The sequence below is a fragment of the Macaca fascicularis genome, chromosome 4 (genome assembly GCF_037993035.2).
Source record: "Macaca fascicularis isolate 582-1 chromosome 4, T2T-MFA8v1.1".
Lineage (NCBI taxonomy): Eukaryota > Metazoa > Chordata > Mammalia > Primates > Cercopithecidae > Macaca > Macaca fascicularis.
The window spans coordinates 138372302-138389639 of NC_088378.1; the positions used below are offsets into that span (position 1 = coordinate 138372302).

The 17338-nt window shown below is 52.7% G+C and overlaps 3 protein-coding genes across 6 annotated transcripts; all 3 read left to right on the forward strand.

Moving 5' to 3' along the window:
• The first annotated feature begins 1697 nt into the window (after nucleotides 1-1697).
• Nucleotides 1698-7943, forward strand: SMIM40 (small integral membrane protein 40). 2 transcript variants are annotated; one of them, XM_045390694.2, is made up of 3 exons: nucleotides 1698-1990; nucleotides 7549-7608; nucleotides 7712-7943. In XM_045390694.2, the coding sequence occupies exon 1, from the start codon at nucleotides 1712-1714 to the stop codon at nucleotides 1949-1951; it is 240 nt and encodes a 79-aa protein (XP_045246629.2). In that variant the 5' UTR covers nucleotides 1698-1711; the 3' UTR covers nucleotides 1952-1990; nucleotides 7549-7608; nucleotides 7712-7943. The 2 variants fall into 2 exon arrangements, with proteins under 2 accessions (XP_045246629.2, XP_045246630.2); XM_045390695.2 differs by having other exon boundaries at nucleotides 7715-7943.
• A 662-nt stretch (nucleotides 7944-8605) lies between these two features.
• DAXX (death domain associated protein) lies at nucleotides 8606-12985 on the forward strand. 2 transcript variants are annotated; one of them, XM_005553309.4, is made up of 8 exons: nucleotides 8606-8703; nucleotides 9572-9831; nucleotides 9982-10813; nucleotides 10958-11166; nucleotides 11322-11547; nucleotides 11702-12167; nucleotides 12328-12550; nucleotides 12743-12985. In XM_005553309.4, exons 2-8 carry the CDS (start codon nucleotides 9625-9627, stop codon nucleotides 12800-12802), a joined length of 2223 nt encoding a protein of 740 aa, XP_005553366.3. In that variant the 5' UTR covers nucleotides 8606-8703; nucleotides 9572-9624; the 3' UTR covers nucleotides 12803-12985. The 2 variants fall into 2 exon arrangements, with proteins under 2 accessions (XP_005553366.3, XP_065400235.1); XM_065544163.1 differs by having other exon boundaries at nucleotides 9642-9831.
• Nucleotides 12986-13454: 469 nt separating this feature from the next.
• Nucleotides 13455-17109, forward strand: ZBTB22 (zinc finger and BTB domain containing 22). Of its 2 annotated transcripts, none has more exons than XM_065544164.1 (2): nucleotides 13455-13658; nucleotides 14550-17109. In XM_065544164.1, the coding sequence occupies exon 2, from the start codon at nucleotides 14619-14621 to the stop codon at nucleotides 16518-16520; it is 1902 nt and encodes a 633-aa protein (XP_065400236.1). In that variant the 5' UTR covers nucleotides 13455-13658; nucleotides 14550-14618; the 3' UTR covers nucleotides 16521-17109. The 2 variants fall into 2 exon arrangements, with proteins under 2 accessions (XP_065400236.1, XP_005553369.3); XM_005553312.4 differs by lacking the exon at nucleotides 13455-13658 and adding an exon at nucleotides 13789-13883.
• The last annotated feature ends 229 nt before the right edge of the window (nucleotides 17110-17338 follow it).

Here is a 17338-nt window from a genome sequence, read left to right on the forward strand (position 1 = left end):
CGTGAGCCACCACGCCTGGCCTAAGAAAAGGTCTTCAATCAATCAAAAAGGAAAGAAAAGAAAAGGTCTTCAATCCTTGCCCCCACAAGTTCCTCAACCACATCCTCTACCAGTAGCCTCTGAGACCTGGACCATCGATGGGAAAACTTCACTCTTCTTTAAAATTACCCTGGCTGGGTGCAGTGGCTCACGCTTGTAATCTCAGCACTTTGGGAGGCTGAGGTGGGCAGATCATTTGAGGTCAGGAGTTCCAGACCAGCTTAACCAACATGGTGAAACCCCATCTCTACTAAAAATACAAAAAAATTAGCTGGACGTGGTTGCACATGCCTGTAATCCCAGTGCTGAGACCAGCTCAGTAGGGGAGACCCTGACCCAGTGGCACTAGAGGAATTAAAATCACACACACGTAAAAATAGAGGTGTGAAATGGGAAATCACGGGTCTCACAGCCTTCAGAGCTGAGAGCCCCAAACAGAGATTTACTCACGTATTTATTAACAGCAATCCAGTCATTAGCATTGTTTCTATAGATATTAAATTAACTAAAAGTATCCCTTATGGGAAATGAAGGGATGGGCTGAATTAAAGGAATAGATTGGGCTAGTTAACTGCAGCAGGAGCATGTCCTTAAGGCACAGATGGCTCATGCTATTGTTTGTGACTTAAGAACGCCTTTAAGCGGTTTTTCACCCTGGGTGGGCCAGGTGTTCCTTGCCCTCATTCCCGTAACCCCACAACCTTCCAGCTTGGGCGTTAGGGCCATTATGAACATGTCACAGTGCTGCAGAGATTCTGTTTGTGGCCAGTTTTGGGACCAGTTTATGGCCAGATTTTGGGGGCCTGCTCCCAACATCCCAGCTACTTAGGAGGCTGAGGAAGGAGAATTGCTTGAACCCAGGAGACAGAGATTGCAGTGAGCTGAAATTGTGCTGCTGCACTCCAGCCTGGGAGACAGAGCGGGACTCCATCTCTAAATAAATAAATAAATAAATAAGTAGAGTAAAATAACCCCAACCCAATAGCCAAGTCCCAATCACATACCCTTGCCCTGCTGATCCATCATGGTCTTTGTCTTTTTATAAGCCTCCCCTTGGGCTCATGCAGTCAATGATAATCCTTGCATTATCATTAGGAAGAGAGTGCTCTGGGTTATAACATCTCAAACTTAGCTGCCTGCAGACCCAGTGGGGAGAACTACTCCTGTGAGAACTCAAGTCCCTTCTGCTTATTCCCACCCGCCTTGGTTAGGATAGACCATCTCACCCCCTACCATCCAGCCAGAAGGGGCTTTAGATCCTTGACTGACAATGGCCCACAGATGCATGGTAGTTCCATTTCCTCACTCTCTATCAGTTGGGGCATAAGACTTTGAGCCGTGAGGCTTTGAGACTTGAGACCCAGAGTGACAGGCAATTCTAGCTTATGCCTCCATGTTGGGCCTTCAGTTTCCAAATCACAGAATTATACTATGAAAAAGCTGAAAAGAGTTCATGGATCATTTAGTCCAGACCTTTCACATCACACTGGATGTTTACATAATTGATCCGAAGGCTCAGAGGGTCCGCTTTCTTTTCTCTTAAGTGTGGGAATTAGGGTCAGGACTGGCAGGTGCAGGACTTGCCATGGCCATGCCCCTTAATCCCAGCAGTGCTGAGCAAGGCCTTCCATCCCAGCCCCTGATCCAGCCAGCTGTCTGACTGTGAGTCAGGATGGCAGAGGAAGGTGATGTGGATGAGGGGGATGTGTTCCTGGCATTTGCCCAGGGTCCCTCTCCTCCCAGGGGTCCCATGCGACGTGCCTTGGACAAGGCTTTCTTTATCTTCCTGGCCCTCTTCCTGACACTGCTGATGCTGGAGGTTGCTTATAAGCTGCTGTGGTCACTACCATGGGCAAAGTTAGGGGACTGGCTCCTGGGGACACCTCAGAAGGAGGAGGAGCTGGAATTGTGACCACCTTTCCTATAAACATCTTCTTTCCTCGCCAAGGAGGTGAGAGGGGAGACAGGAGGGAAATGGGAGTGTTGGGGGCTATGGAGGAGACGCTTGGATAGCTTAGGGCAGCAGTCTTTTTTTTTGGTGGGGTGGGGGATGGAGTTTTGCTCTTGTTGCTGGGGCTGGAGTGCAATGGCACGATCTTGGCTCTCTGCAACCTCTGCCTCCAGAGTTCAAGGGATTCTCCTGCCTCAGCCTCCTAAGTAGCTGGGATTACAGGCATGTGCCACCGCACCCGGCTAATTTTGTATTTTTAGTAGAGACAGGGTTTCTCCATGTTGGTCAGGCTGGTCTCGAACCCTGACCTTAGGTGATCTGCCCACCTTGGCCTCCCAAAGTGCTGGGATTACAGGCGTGAGCCACTGCGCCCGGCCAGGGCAGCAATCTTAAATTCTGCACCTATACTCAGGGAAATAATTTTGAAAAAGTATATACTCCTTCACATATCTTTAAGTAGGTATCTAAAAATTTTCATCATCAGTTAAAATTGTGGCCGGGCACAGTGGCTTATGCCTGTAATCCCAGAACTTTGGGAGGCCGAGGCAGGGGGCCGACCTGAGGTCAGGAGTTCAAGATCAGTCTGGCAAATATGGTGAAACCCTGTGTCTACTAAAAATACAAAAACTAGCTGGGCAAGTTGGTGGGCACCTGATTCTCTGCCTCAGCAACTTGGAGGCTGAAGAGGAGAATCGCTTGAACCCCGGAGGCAGTTGCAGTGAGCCGAGATCACACCATTGCCCTCCGGCCTGGGTGATAAGAGTGAGACTCCTTCCAAAAATAAATAAATAAATAAATAAAAATTGTTTCAAGGATGTAATTCTGGCATATTGAAAATATTCACATTTATTTATTTATTTATTTATTTATTTATTTATTTATTTGAGGTGGAGTCTTGCTCTGTCTCCCAGGCTGCACTGCAGTGGCACAATCTTGGCTCACTGCAACCTCTGCCTCTGGGGTTCAAGCTATTCTCCTGCCACAGCCTTCTGAGTAGCTGGGACCACAGGTGTGTACCAGCACGCCTGACTGATTTTTTTTTTTTTTTTTTTTTTTTGAGACGGAGTCTCGCTCTGCCGCCCAGGCTGGAGTGCAGTGGCCGGATCTCAGCTCACTGCAAGCTCCGCCTCCCGGGTTCCCGCCATTCTCCTGCCTCAGCCTCCCGAGTAGCTGGGACTACAGGCGCCCGCCACCTCGCCCGGCTAGTTTTCTGTATTTTTTAGTAGAGATGGGGTTTCACCGTGTTAGCCAGGATGGTTTCGATCTCCTGACCTCGTGATCCGCCCGTCTCGGCCTCCCAAAGTGCTGGGATTACAGGCTTGAGCCACCGCGCCCGGCCTCTGACTGATTTTTATATTTTTAGCAGAGACAGGGATTTCACTATGTTGGCCAGGCTGGTCTCGAACTCCTTTTTTGTTTTTTGAGACAGAGTCCTTCTGTCGCCCAGGCTGGAGTGCAGTGGCAGTGATCTCGGCTCACTGCAGCCTCTGCCTCGCAGATCAAGTGATTCTCCTGTCTCAGGCCCCCAAATAGCTGGGATTACAGGTGTGCGCCACCATGCCCAGCCATTTTTGTATTTTTAGTAGAGATGGGGTTTCACCGTGTTGGCAAGGCTGGTCTGGAACTCCTGATGTCAAGTGATCCACCCACCTCAGCCTCCCAAAGTGCTGGGATTACAGGCGTGAGCCACTGCACCCAGCCTATTTATTTATTTATTGAGATGAGGTCTCACTATGTTGCTTAGGCTGGTCTGTACTCCTGAGATCAAGCAATCCACCCACCTCAACTTCCCAAAGTGCTAGGATTATAGGCGGTGAGCCACAGCATCTGGCCACATTTTATTTTATTTTATTTTATTTAATTTTATTTATTTATTTATTATTTAAAAATTTTTTTTAGTTTTTGAGACGGAGTCTTGCTCTGTCACCCAGGCTGGAGTGCAGTGTCAAAATCTCGGCTCACTGCAACCTCCGCCTCCTGGGTTCAAGCGATTCTTCTGCCTCAGCCTCTCAACTAGCTGGGACTACAGGTGCCAGCCACCACGCCTGGCTAATTTTTGTATTTTTAGTAGAGAAGGGGTGTCACCATATTGGCCAGGCTGGTCTCGAACTCCTAGACCTCGTGATCTGCCCGCCTCGGCCTCCCAAAGTGCTGGAATTACAGGCATGAGCCACGCGCCTGACCTATTTATTTTTGTGAGACAGAGTCTCTCTATGTTGCCCAGGCTGGAGTGCAGTGGTGCGATGTTGGCTCACGACAACCTCTGCCTCCCAGGTTCAAGCAATTCTCCTGCCTCAGCCTCCCAAACAACTGGGACTACAGGTGCCCGCCACTGCACCCAGCTAATTTTTTTATAATTTTAGTAGAGACAGGGTTTCATCATGTTGGCCAGGCTGGTCTCGAATTCCTGTCTTCAGGTGATCCTCCCACCTCAGCCTCCCAAGTGCTGGGATTTCAGGTGTGAGCCACCAAGTCCGGCCTATTTTTTTATTTTTTGAGACAGAGTCTTGCTCTGTCACCCAGGCTGGAGTGCAGTGGCACGATCTTGGCTTAACTGCAACCTTCGCCTCCCAAATTCAAAGGATTCTCCTGCCTCAGCTCCCAAGTAGCTGGGATTACAGGCACCCACAACCACACCTGGCTAATTTTTTGTATCTTTAGTAGAGACAAGGTTTCACCATGTTGGTCAGGCTGGTCTCAAACTCCTGACCTCAAGTGATCTGCCCACCTTGGCCTCCCAAAGTGCTAGGATTACAGGCATGAGTCACCATGCCTGGCCCGGCATTTTAAAATAAAACAATTAGATCACCATTTATTGTCCAGTGGAATTGAAATACCATAGTGATGCCGGGTGCAGTGCTTCACACCTGTAATCCCAGCACTTTGGGAGGCCGAGTTGGGTGGATCACGAGGTCAGGAGTTCGAGACCAGCCTGGCCAATATGCCGAAAACCCATCTCTACTAAAAATAAAAAAAAAAAAAAATACAAAAATTTAGCTGGGCATGGTGTCATGCGCCTGTATTCCCAGCTGCTCAGGAGGCTGAGGCAGGAGAATCGCTTAAACCAGAGAGGCGGAGGTTGCAGTGAGCCGAGATTGTGCCATTGCACTCCAGCCTGGGTACGGAGCAAGACTCTGTCTGAAAAAAAAAAAAAGTATAAATAAGTTCTTACCAGTTGGGAATCATTCCTTTTTTTCTTTCATCGCCTCTTTTCTCCTTGAGCTCCTACTACTACTCCACTTCCCCACAAACTTTATGCTTTTATACTTGAAAGTCCTTTATTGACCAAACTTTTACCTCTTCCTGCATATACATATATATTAATGGAGATGAAAAATATCTTTCTTGTGTTTGTAAGACTCTAGTTGTTAAAAATTATTCTGGAGTAACTGTTACAATTATTATAAGAACAGAATGTTCTTATAAACATGTGATCGTACACATTTTTTTTTTTGAAGGAGTCTTGCTCTTTCGCCCAGGCTGGAGTGCAGTGGCAGGATCTCGGCTCACGGAAGCTCCGCCTCCCGGGTTCATGCCATTCTCCTGCCTCAGCTTCCTGAGTAGCTAGGACTACAAGGCGCCTGCCACCACGCGCTGCTAATTTTTTTTTTTTTTGTATTTTTATTTTTAGTAGAGACAGGGTTTCACCGTGTTAGCCAGGGTGGTCTTGATCTCCTGACCTTGTGATCCGCCTGCCTTGGCCTCCCAAAGTGCTGGGATTACAGGCGTGAGCCACCGCGCCTGGCCGATGGTACACATTTTTATAACTGTTAAAAATAAATTTTTAATAAGATAGTAGTCTGGGAGTGGCGGTTCACCCCATAACCCAGCACTTTGAGACGCTGAGGTGGGAGGATTGCTTGAGGCCAAGAGCTCAAGATCCATCTGGGCAACATAGTGAGACTCTGTTGCTATAAGAAAACCTTTTTTTTTTTTTTTTTTTTTTTTGAGACTGAGTCTTGCTCTGTCGCCAGGCTGGAGTGCAGTGGCTGATCTCGGCTCACTGCAACCTCCGCCTCCCAGGTTCAAGTGATTCTCCTGCCTCAGCCTCCCGAGTAGCTGGGCCTACAGGCGCGTGCCACCAAACCCAGCTATTTTTTGTATTTTTAGTAGAGACGGGATTTCACCATGTTGGCCAGGCTGGTCTCAAACTCCTGACCTCAGGTGATCTGCCCGCCTCGGCCTTCCAAAGTTCTGGGACTACAGGCATGAGCCACCGTGCCCGGTCTCTACAAAAAACTTTTTTAAAAAAATTAGCCGGGTGAGGTGGTGTGCGCCTGTAGTCCTAGCTACTTGAGGTGAGAGGATGGCTTGTGAGCTATGATCGTACCCGCATTCCAGCCTGGTTGATAGAACAAGACGCTGGCCGGGCGCCGTGGCTCAAGCCTGTAATCCTAGCACTTTGGGAGGCCGAGACGGGCGGATCACGAGGTCAGGAGATCGAGACCATCCTGGTTAACACGGTGAAACCCCGTTTCTACCACAAAATACAAAAAAAAAAAAAACCCAAAAAACTAGCCGGGCGAGGTGGCGGGCGCCTGTAGTCCCAGCAGCTGCTGGGGAGGCAGAGGCAGGAGAATGGCGTAAACCCGGGAGGCGGAGCTTGCAGTGAGCTGAGATCCGGCCACTGCACTCTAGCCTGGGCGACAGAGCAAGACTCCATCTCAAAAAAAAAAAAAAAAAAAAAAAAGCAAGACCCTTTTTTTCTTTTCTTTTTTTTTTTTTTTGAGATAATCTCGCTCTGTCGCCCAGGCTGGAGTGCAATGATGCGATCTCGGCTCACTGCAACCTCCGCCTCCCGGGTTCGAGCGGTTTTCCTTCCTCGGCCTCCTGAGTAGCTGGGACTACAGGCGCCTGCCACCACGCCCAGCTAATTTTTTGTATTTTTAGTAGAGACGGGGTTTCACCATGTTGGCCAGGATGGTCTCCATCTCTTGACCCCATGATACGCCCGCCTCGGTCCCCCAAAGTGCTGGCATTACAGGCGTGAGCCACCGCGCCCGGCCGACCTTGCCTTTAAAAAAACAAACAAACAAACAAAAAAAGAAAGGAAATAAAAGAAAAAAAAGAAAAGGTGTTCAACAGGGTACATCTCCCTTTATTTTAAACAGGTAAGAATACCCCAGGAGATTTCATGGTTGAGAACTACACTTTTGAGGGCGGAGGGGAAAAAGAGAGAACTATTCTTTTCTTTTTTCTTAAGAGGGTGTCTCTATTGTAAAAGGAGAAGTGAAGAATGAGAACCTGTACTGCAGGTGTTTCCTTAGGAAGACCAATTTTGGGAAAGTTGAGGTTCTGGAAATTAAATCCCTTACATCTCCCAAGTTCCAGTCCTCGCGGAGGTTTTTTATGTTCCCCATTTTGAAAGCTGTAGACTTTGACGACTGGAGAGAAGTGATGTGGGATTGTTCAATGGACGGGTGTTTGCGATTCTATGACTCAGCGTTAGGGATGTAGTAAATTCTGTGAACCTAGTTAAGCGGCAAGATGCCCACCACTTGTGGAAATGGGAATCTTTGCGATTGGGACCTTGTTAATCTTTCTGGTTTCCTCATAAGCTCACCTCTGGACCCAGCCTTGCCTCCACGACTCCCTCCAACCTCCCTAAACTCAACGAGGTGGGTATCAAGTCTGTTTCTTCATCCTTCATTCTTTTTTAACCTCTCCCAGAAGAGGAGGAGGAAACCCAAAGTATTTTATGAGCCTCATTTCGTTTCACAGCAGCCCTTGCAGAGGCTCAAACTCTCCTCCAAGCCCCACCCCATCATCGCCCATCCGCAGACCCTGGGCCTCCACGACAAAGCACGGCCTCACAGTCAGCACCGACGGCCCTTCGAGGACCCCCTCTGGAGGAGAACCATTCAGGTCCCAACCGTCTGGTCATTAGTTCTGTGGTGAAGCTTGAAAAGCAAATCAGCAACAATAGTAATAATAATAACACTTTTGTATGGCGCATTGTGCTTATTTGTACGCATGTGTTATAACGACTGTGGGACGCAGCACCTGGCAGTAGAAGCAGCTGCTGGACAGCGGCAAGGAGCGCGCCGCCCTTGCAGGGGAAGGGGCTGGGTCAGCCGAATAAGCCGTGGAAATGGGAACCTGGGGGACAGGAAAGCAGGGCCAGATAGCTTGCCAATAGCCTAGTTGAAGATAAAGGTTTTACTTCCCTTTTAAGAGACTTCTGCCATTCCCTGAAACCCTACGCAGCTTTGGAAAGCCCAATTCCTAAACCACCCTGTTCGGTTCCCCTGCCCCTCCTTGGAAAGGAGGCTCCGTTCTCCCCACGCGCTACTCGCCGGCGGTTGGACCCCAGGGAGGAAGTTTCTGATTGGCGGAGTCAGAGAAGCACCGGGTGAAAAGAGCTCCTCCGGCTGCGCACCGAAGTTCTGGCGTAGCCAGCGCCGTACGGCAAAATGGCGGCCCCCAGCTGCTTTGGGACGCCCGGGTTCGGGGAGACAAACTCCGACCTGGAAGACCGCGCTGACTATGTGGGCGGCACTGGAGGTGTTCGCGGGGCGGGCCTACGGCCGCTTCCGGCCACAGGAAGCCTTGTTCCGTACGACAATATGGCGGCGCTTAGTTGCATGCAGGCGGAAACTCTGTTGCTTCCGGTCCGTAGTGGGGCCTGCGGTGGGAGTGGGAAGGAAGGCGGAGGGAACCATGCGAGGTTCTGAGATCTGCGGCGAGGGTCGCCTCGAGAGACGGTTTCTGAGGTGGGGGCCGGATGGTGCGGGGATCAGAGGCGGGGGCGGGGATATCGAGGCAGAGGTATTGGGGAGAGCCGGGCTCTGAGTCTGAGGGGAAAACTGTGGTACCTTCCTATCCCTGAAAGGGAGTGGGGCGGCCGGGGGCTGAACTGGGGGAGGGGGATTTGGCGGGAAGCGCATCTACCGGACCGGCCGGACCCAGGGTTGGGATCTAAGAGGAATCGGGAGAGCGTAGCGCGGTGCGGGGGGACTTCTAATTAGTTACAGGTCTCCGAGAGAATGGGGAAAATTAGGGTGGGGTGAAAGGGAGGGGACTTGGGTAAAATATCTTCAACCTAAAGGCCCAGTTTGAGGAGACTCATCTGAGGGTGAAATACGGAGATAATTCAAGGAGGGGAAAAGAGAACGGACTGTTGGGAGGGAACCTCTTTCACCTCAGAGAGTCTAGGAGTTGGGGTGATCAGGATGGGGCGGGTGTGGGGTTGACTTGTTTGAGGGCAGAGGGGGCAAACACATGAGGTGGCGCCCACAGGAGTGTGTTGTCTGTGCCAGGGGGTGTCAGGACGATTTAGGGTGCAGTGTGGGAGAAAGAACCAACTTGCCAACTCTGAGAAAGAGTGGGGAAATGCAACAGAAAGACCGGAAATCGACGTGAGGGGTGGAGCAGAAGGTGGCAACTTAAGGTGTGGGGGGGTTTGCCCCCCCCACACACCACTTGAAGGGCCCGAAAAGCATATAGAACTAATGGTTATTGAAATCAGGTGGTGAAGACAGTGTTGGTCAGGGCTGAAACCCAAGGAGTTCAGAAAATGCGTGAGGTGAAGGGATGGGGCTATGCTGGAGGGGCTCATTCTGAGGCCCCATCCCCTTCCAGCAGGAATTCTGAAATCCCCACCACTTCCTCCTTCCGGGGGATTTGATTCCCCCATGGCCACCGCTAACAGCATCATTGTGCTGGATGATGATGACGAAGATGAAGCAGCTGCTCAGCCAGGGCCCTCCCACCCACTCCCCAGTACAGCCTCACCAGGGGCAGAAGCCCCTAGCTCTTCTGAGCCTCATGGGGCCAGAGGAAGCAGTAGTTCGGGCGGCAAGAAGTGCTACAAGCTGGAGAATGAGAAGCTGTTCCAAGAGGTGAGCTTTAGCGGGGAAGATCGTTGTACCCCAGGGAGGGGGATGGCTGACTGGCTCTCCTGTCCTTTCTTCCCCACTAACCCCACTCCCCTTTCTCTCAACCCCCTCCCTTGTCTCTCTTCCCCTTCCTTCTTCCCCTGAACCTTCTAGTTCCTTGAACTTTGTAAGACGCAGACAGCGGACCACCCTGAGGTGGTCCCATTCCTCTCTAACCGGCAGCAACGTGCCCACTCTCTGTTTTTGGCCTCGGCGGAGTTCTGCAACATCCTCTCTCGGGTCCTATCTCGGGCCCAGAGCCGGCCATCTAAGCTCTATGTCTACATCAATGAGCTCTGCACTGTTCTCAAGGCCCACTCAGCCAAAAAGAAGCTGAACTTGGCCCCTGCTGCCACCACGTCCAATGAGCCCTCTGGGAATAACCCTCCCACACACCTCTCCTTGGACCCCACAAACGCTGAAAACACTGCCTCTCAGGCCCCAAGGACCCGTGGTTCCCGGCGGCAGATCCAGCGCTTGGAGCAGCTGCTGGCGCTCTATGTGGCAGAGATCCGGCGGCTGCAGGAAAAGGAGTTGGATCTCTCAGAATTGGATGACCCAGACTCCACATACCTGCAGGAGGCACGGTTGAAGCGTAAGCTGATCCGCCTCTTTGGGCGACTATGTGAGCTGAAAGACTGCTCTTCACTGACCGGCCGTGTCATAGAGCAGCGCATCACCTACCGTGGCACCCGCTACCCAGAGGTTAACAGGCGCATTGAGCGGCTCATCAACAAGCCAGGGCCTGATACCTTCCCTGACTATGGGGATGTGCTTCGGGCAGTAGAGAAGGCAGCTGCCCGACACAGCCTTGGCCTCCCCCGACAGCAGCTCCAGCTCATGGCTCAGGATGCCTTCCGAGATGTGGGCATCAGGTTACAGGAACGACGTCACCTCGATCTCATCTACAACTTTGGCTGCCACCTCACAGATGACTATAGGCCAGGTAGGGGGTTAGTGGGATGCCTCTCAGTGACCCTTATATGTCAGGTATGAGGCGGATGGGGCATCTCTCTAGTCCTTTCTAGGGTTTGTACTCTTCTAGTCCCTTCCACGGCTGAGTGCTCTGACTTTATATTTTCCCACGTAGGCATTGACCCTGCACTATCAGATCCTGTGTTGGCCCGGCGCCTTCGGGAAAACCGGAGTTTGGCCATGAGTCGGCTGGATGAGGTCATCTCCAAATATGCAATGTTGCAAGACAAAAGTGAGGAGGGCGAGAGAAAAAAGAGAAGAGCTCGGCTCCAAGGCACCTCTTCCCACTCTGAAGACACCCCCGCCTCCTTGGATTCTGGTGAGGTGTGGATGGGGTAAAGCCTTCAGAGAGACATTGTCCTTCCCCTGCACTGGCCACCAGGGAGTCCAGGTTGACTGATGGGGGAGCATGAGAAGGAATGCAAGAACCAAACCCTCTAGGGCAAGGGATTCCTTAGAGAAACTTCTTTGTCCCCCAGGGCCCTAGTGGAATGGCATCCCAGGGGTGCCCTTCTGCCTCCAAAGCTGAGACAGATGACGAAGAAGATGAAGAGAGTGATGAGGAAGAGGAGGAGGATGAGGAGGAGGAGGAGGAAGAAGAAGAAGAGGAGGAGGCCACAGATTCTGAAGAGGAGGAGGATCTGGAACAGATGCAGGAGGGTCAGGAGGATGATGAAGAGGAGGAGGAAGAGGAAGAAGCAGCAGGTATGTCAAGGGAACATTCTCCTCACCTGTCATTTGTTTTTGTTAGGCATAAGCCACCTGTTTGAGACCTTTCCCTTCCTCCTCCTAGTGTCCTCTCAGCAGTATTTTTTCCCCTCATTCTCGGGCTACCCTCTCCCCTTTTCTTCTTTTCCAGGTAAAGATGGAGACGGGAGCCCCATGTCCTCACCACAGATCTCCACTGAAAAGAACCTGGAACCTGGCAAACAGATCAGCAGGTCTTCAGGGGAGCAGCAAAACAAAGTGTCACCCTTGTTACTGTCAGAAGAACCCCTGGCCCCCTCCAGCATAGATGCTGAAAGCAATGGAGAACAGCCTGAGGAGCTGACCCTGGAGGAAGAAAGCCCTGTGTCTCAGCTCTTTGAGCTAGAGATTGAAGCTTTGCCCCTGGATACCCCTTCCTCTGTGGAGATGGACATTTCCTCTTCCAGGAAGCAATCAGAGGAGCCCTTCACCACTGTCTTAGAGAATGGGGCAGGCATGGTCTCTTCTACTTCCTTCAATGGAGGCGTCTCTCCTCACAACTGGGGAGATTCTGGTCCCCCCTGCAAAAAATCTCGGAAGGAGAAGAAGCAAACAGGATCAGGGCCATTAGGAAACAGGTAATAACAACAGGAGGAGGAAGAGGGAAGCCAAGGAGGGATTGCAGGGGACTTTCGGAGAGGAATATTGGGGAACTGAGTCTGCTGGGAGAGACTGGACTGCCCTCCTCCAGCCTCAGTCTTCCCTTACCCCTCCGCATATTTATGTTTCGGTTTCTAGCTATGTGGAAAGGCAAAGGTCAGTGCATGAGAAGAATGGGAAAAAGATATGTACCCTGCCCAGCCCACCTTCCCCCTTGGCTTCCTTGGCCCCGGTTGCTGATTCCTCCACGAGGGTGGACTCTCCCAGCCATGGCCTGGTGACCAGCTCCCTCTGCATCCCTTCTCCAGCCCAGCTGTCCCAAACCCCCCAATCACAACCTCCTCGGCCCAGTACTTACAAGGTAAGAAGGGGAGGCCGTGTTTCCTCTGATAATTTGTTCTCTTTCATTGTCTGTTTCAGCTGCTCTGTCTGAATATTGCACCTGCCACATCCTGTCTCTTTTTCCCACCCGTTTTATCCTGTAAATCCTCCTGTCTGTTTCTTTTCTCCTGTACTCTAGATCTCTGACTCTTTGTCTCTGACTTCCCTGCAGACAAGTGTGGCCACACAATGCGATCCAGAAGAGATCATCGTGCTCTCAGACTCTGATTAGCTGCCTCCCCTTCTCCCTGCCTCCAGAATGTTTTGGGATAGCATGTGGAGGAATGTGGGAAGCAGATGACTGAGGAAGGGATGGACTAAGCTAATCCCCTTTTGGTGGTGTTTCTTTAAAAAAAAAAAAAAAAGCTTAAGTTTTACACAGAAACATTAATAATAAAGTTCTTTTCTTACTGTATCACTGTCTTTTTCTTGTCCTTCTACTGTTACAGATTGGCATTAGCTGTCCCCTTGCTCAGGGTTAGCCCAATATCCCCGGGGTAGTCCCGATCTGTCCTTTCTAGCCTGGTCTTTTGTTGTTGTTGTCTCGCTGTGTCGCCCAGGCCAGAGTGCAGTGGTGCGATCACAGCTCACTGCAGCCTGGACCTCCCAGTCTCAAGTGATAATGCCCCAGTCTCCCGAGTAGCCGGGACTACAGGCGCGTGCCACCATACCTGGCTAATTTTTTGTTTTTGTTGTTTGTATTTTTTGTAGAGACAGGGTTTCGCCATGTTGTTCAGGCTGTACTTTTTTTTTTTTTTTAAGTGCTTCAGCCGCCTTAACGCACTTTACTTTTTCACTTCGTGCAGTAGGAGTGAAAAAGCCAATGAGGGGCCGACTCAAGGTTATTTGGCCAATCCAGGCCCGGAGAAAGGGGGCGGGGCTTCAGGGGGCTGTAAGGAGCTAGGAAAAGGGCGATTAGATCCCACCAACCAGCTAATGGTCACAGCTCAGAGGCGGAGCCTGGGGAACGATACCTGAACCCATCGCCAATGGGAAAAGACAGGCTTATAGCTTTAAAGGGGAATAAATGCTTCGGCCGAACCAAGTCCTGAGTTCCCAGCGGAGGAGGGGGAATCTGATCTTTTAAGGTGGAATGAGGCGACGGTTCTTTAAAGGCAAAGTAGCCGAGTCGGCCGAGTATTGCCCAGCGGCACGGGCGGGGTGGCCGGCTGTGCCTTTAAAGGCAGAGGGGCGGGAGGCGGAGCGGAGGCGGAGGGCGGAGGAAGTCGGCGCAAGATGGCGGCGGGAGGGGCCCAGGCTGCTGCTCTGCCCGCCGAGTGAGGGGCGGGGGGGGCCCGGGGGCGCGCGGCCCGGTAAGCGGGGACGCGCGAGGTTGGGGGGCGCCTTCCGAGTGGGAGAAGAGGCCGAGGTAGCGCCTGGGGCGGAGCGGGGGGGGCGGGGTCCGTTGTGGGCGGAGGTAGACAAGGGGCGGGGTCGAAAGGCCCGATAGTGGGCGGGGCACGGGGGCGGGCCTGGAAAGGGGCGGGGCTAGAGAGAAGCTGGGGTGAAGGGGGCGTGGTCGACGAGAGAGCTTGCGGGGCATAGCATGGAGGGGAGATGGAGCAAGAGTTGGTTTTCAGTAGCGGAGCTGCCCTGCCCCCTCCCAAAAAGTGGGTGCAAAACACCAAAAAGGTAGATTTTGGAATGTCAGACTCCCAGGTAAATGGGAAATAGGGTGTAATTCCGAAGGAAGCCACTCCACCCGCTAAGAGCACCTTATTTCTCTAACCTCCAAGGAAAGGGCACAGGATTTGTCAGATACCTGTGTTTGCTGGCGGTGCCACTTGCTGTGTGACCTTGGATAATCTTGTAATCTTTCTGAGCCTCAGTTTCCTCATCTGTCAAATGGGGTTGAGAGGAATACCTACCTCACTGTTGTGGGGAGTTACACAGATAATGGGTGTGAACATATTTTTGAGTTGTAATGGGCTGTGTCGTTATAAGATGTTATCATTATTCTTTTCTCTTTTTCTTCCCAGAGACCCCCCCGGCCGCCCTCTTCCTTTCTTTGTTCCTGTGGCTGGGGGGGTATCCCCTCCCTCCACAACATGGAGCCATCTCCTCTGTCTCCCAGTGGGGCAGCACTTCCCCTGCCGCTGTCGCTGGCTCCGCCCCCACTACCCCTGCCAGCAGCTGCGGTGGTACATGTGTCCTTCCCTGAGGTGACCAGTGCCCTCCTGGAGTCCCTCAATCAGCAGCGTCTGCAGGGCCAGCTCTGCGATGTGTCTATCCGAGTGCAGGGCCGTGAGTTCCGGGCTCATCGGGCTGTCCTGGCTGCCTCCTCCCCTTACTTCCATGATCAGGTCCTACTCAAGGGCATGACCTCCATCTCACTGCCCAGTGTCATGGACCCAGGCGCCTTTGAGACTGTCCTAGCCTCCGCTTACACTGGCCGCCTCAGCATGGCTGCTGCTGACATTGTCAACTTCCTCACAGTGGGGTCTGTGCTCCAAATGTGGCACATTGTGGACAAGTGCACTGAACTACTCCGAGAAGGCCGGGCCTCAGCTACCACCACCATCACTACTGCTGCAGCCACCTCTGTCACTGTCCCTGGTGCTGGGGTCCCATCCGGGAGTGGGGGCACTGTGGCCCCTGCTACCATGGGCTCTGCACGCTCCCATGCCTCCAGCCGGGCCAGTGAGAATCAATCTCCCAGCAGCAGCAACTACTTCAGCCCCAGGGAGTCCACTGATTTCTCATCTTCCTCTCAAGAGGCATTTGCAGCTTCTGCAGTGGGCAGTGGGGAGCGTCGAGGAGGTGGCCCTGTGTTCCCAGCCCCTGTCGTTGGCAGTGGGGGGGCCACATCTGGAAAGCTGCTGCTGGAGGCAGATGAGCTGTGCGATGATGGTGGGGATGGGAGGGGGGCAGTGGTTCCTGGGACTGGGGTCCGGAGACCCACCTACACACCCCCTAGCATCGTGCCACAGAAACACTGGGTATACGTGAAGCGAGGTGGTAATTGCCCAGCACCAGCACCGCTGGTTCCCCAAGACCCAGATCTGGAGGAGGAAGAGGAAGAGGAAGACCTGGTGTTGACCTGTGAGGATGATGAAGATGAAGAGCTAGGGGGTAGCTCCAGGGTTCCAGTAGGGGGAGGGCCTGAGGCTACCCTCAGCATAAGTGATGTCCGTACCCTGAGTGAGCCCCCAGACAAGGGAGAGGAGCAGGTTAACTTCTGTGAGTCCTCCAATGACTTTGGCCCATATGAGGGTGGGGGTCCTGGGGCAGGTCTTGATGACTCAGGGGGGCCAACTCCCTCTTCCTATGCACCCTCCCACCCTCCTCGACCACTTCTTCCCTTGGACATGCAGGGCAACCAGATCTTGGTCTTCCCGTCGTCTTCATCCTCCTCCTCACAGGCTCCTGGCCAACCACCAGGGAACCAAGCAGAACACGGGGCAGTGACTGTGGGGGGCACGTCGGTGGGGAGCCTGGGTGTGCCGGGTAGCGTTGGGGGGGTCCCTGGAGGGACTGGCAGCGGGGACGGGAATAAGATCTTTCTGTGCCATTGTGGGAAGGCCTTCTCCCACAAGAGCATGCGGGACCGGCACGTGAACATGCATCTCAATCTGCGGCCGTTTGACTGCCCCGTGTGCAACAAAAAGTTCAAGATGAAGCACCATCTGACTGAGCACATGAAGACGCACACAGGTCTCAAGCCCTACGAGTGCGGAGTCTGCGCCAAGAAGTTCATGTGGCGAGACAGCTTCATGCGCCACCGAGGACACTGTGAGCGCCGGCACCGCTTGGGTGGGGGCGGAGCCGGACCTGGGCCTGGGACGTCCACGGGGCCTTCCTTGCCTTCTAAGAGAGAGTCTTCCGGAACGGGCGCGGGCAGCGGCGATGAAGCGAGTGCGGCCACGCCCCCGTCCAGTAGACGTGTCTGGTCCCCACCCAGCGTCCACAAGGTGGAGATGGGCTTCAGTGGAGGTGGAGGAGCAAACTGAAGGGGCAGGCTACTGGGGTGGGGTAGCTTTCGGGAAAAGGAATAAGCACGATACAAGGGCGCTGTGACCCCCGGGTGATCTCCCACCACTCTTTCTGTCTTCCTTTATCTCTGTGGACTTGTATATATTCTGGAAGGGGAGCCACAGTTGCACCATCGCCCGCCCATTCTACTACTCAGCCCCTCCTTCCCAAGGTATTTCCGGAACTAAGCCCTTCCTTTCCCTCTGATGGGTACACTGAAGCCCCTGCTCCACAGAGTAGGGTGCACGAGGAGGGTAGGAGAGGGGGCGTGTTGAGCATCTTGCAGTCACAGGGTCAGGGGTCAGGTGGTTGTAGTCTGTGCCTGAAGTCTGTGTTTGTGTTGTCGTGGAGACCAGGCCTTTGAGCCCCACCCTTGTCCTAGAACCTACCCCCTCTCAAGGATGCGCTCTTTATTTCTACCCTCTGTCCTCGCCACCCCCCACTTCCCGTGGAAATTCCCAACTCGGTTCTCATGGAGGAGTGGGTGGAGACAAGGAGGGAGTAAGTCTTAGGAGTACAAGGTTTTTATTTTTTTTAACAGTGATTAAAATATTTATTGGTCATTTACTTGGCTTCCCGACAACGTGTGTTTGGTGGGGACGCGGCACAGATGGGGGAAAGCAGGAGTAATGGTTTTCGGGCAAGTGGATGCTGGAGAGCACACACAGGAGTTGGGGAGCGGGGAGTGGGTGCCTGGGCTTAGGGAGGGCTCGAACTCGGGGCTGCTGTGTAGTCCAAGAGGGCGCGGTAAGACTGGGGTGTCCTGGTGAGAACTGGAGAGGATCTTCCCGGGTCC

Coding starts and splice junctions, on each gene's coding strand:
- SMIM40 (XM_045390694.2), top strand. CDS start 1,712: ATGGCAGAGGAAGGTGATGTGGATGAGGGGGATGTGTTCCTGGCATTT.
- DAXX (XM_065544163.1), top strand. CDS start 8,651: ATGCGAGGTTCTGAGATCTGCGGCGAGGGTCGCCTCGAGAGACGGTTT. Junction 8,704..9,641: donor CTCGAGAGACGGTTTCTGAG/GTGGGGGCCGGA, acceptor CACCGCTAACAG/CATCATTGTGCTGGATGATG. Junction 12,168..12,327: donor TCAGGGCCATTAGGAAACAG/GTAATAACAACA, acceptor TTCGGTTTCTAG/CTATGTGGAAAGGCAAAGGT.
- ZBTB22 (XM_065544164.1), top strand. CDS start 14,619: ATGGAGCCATCTCCTCTGTCTCCCAGTGGGGCAGCACTTCCCCTGCCG.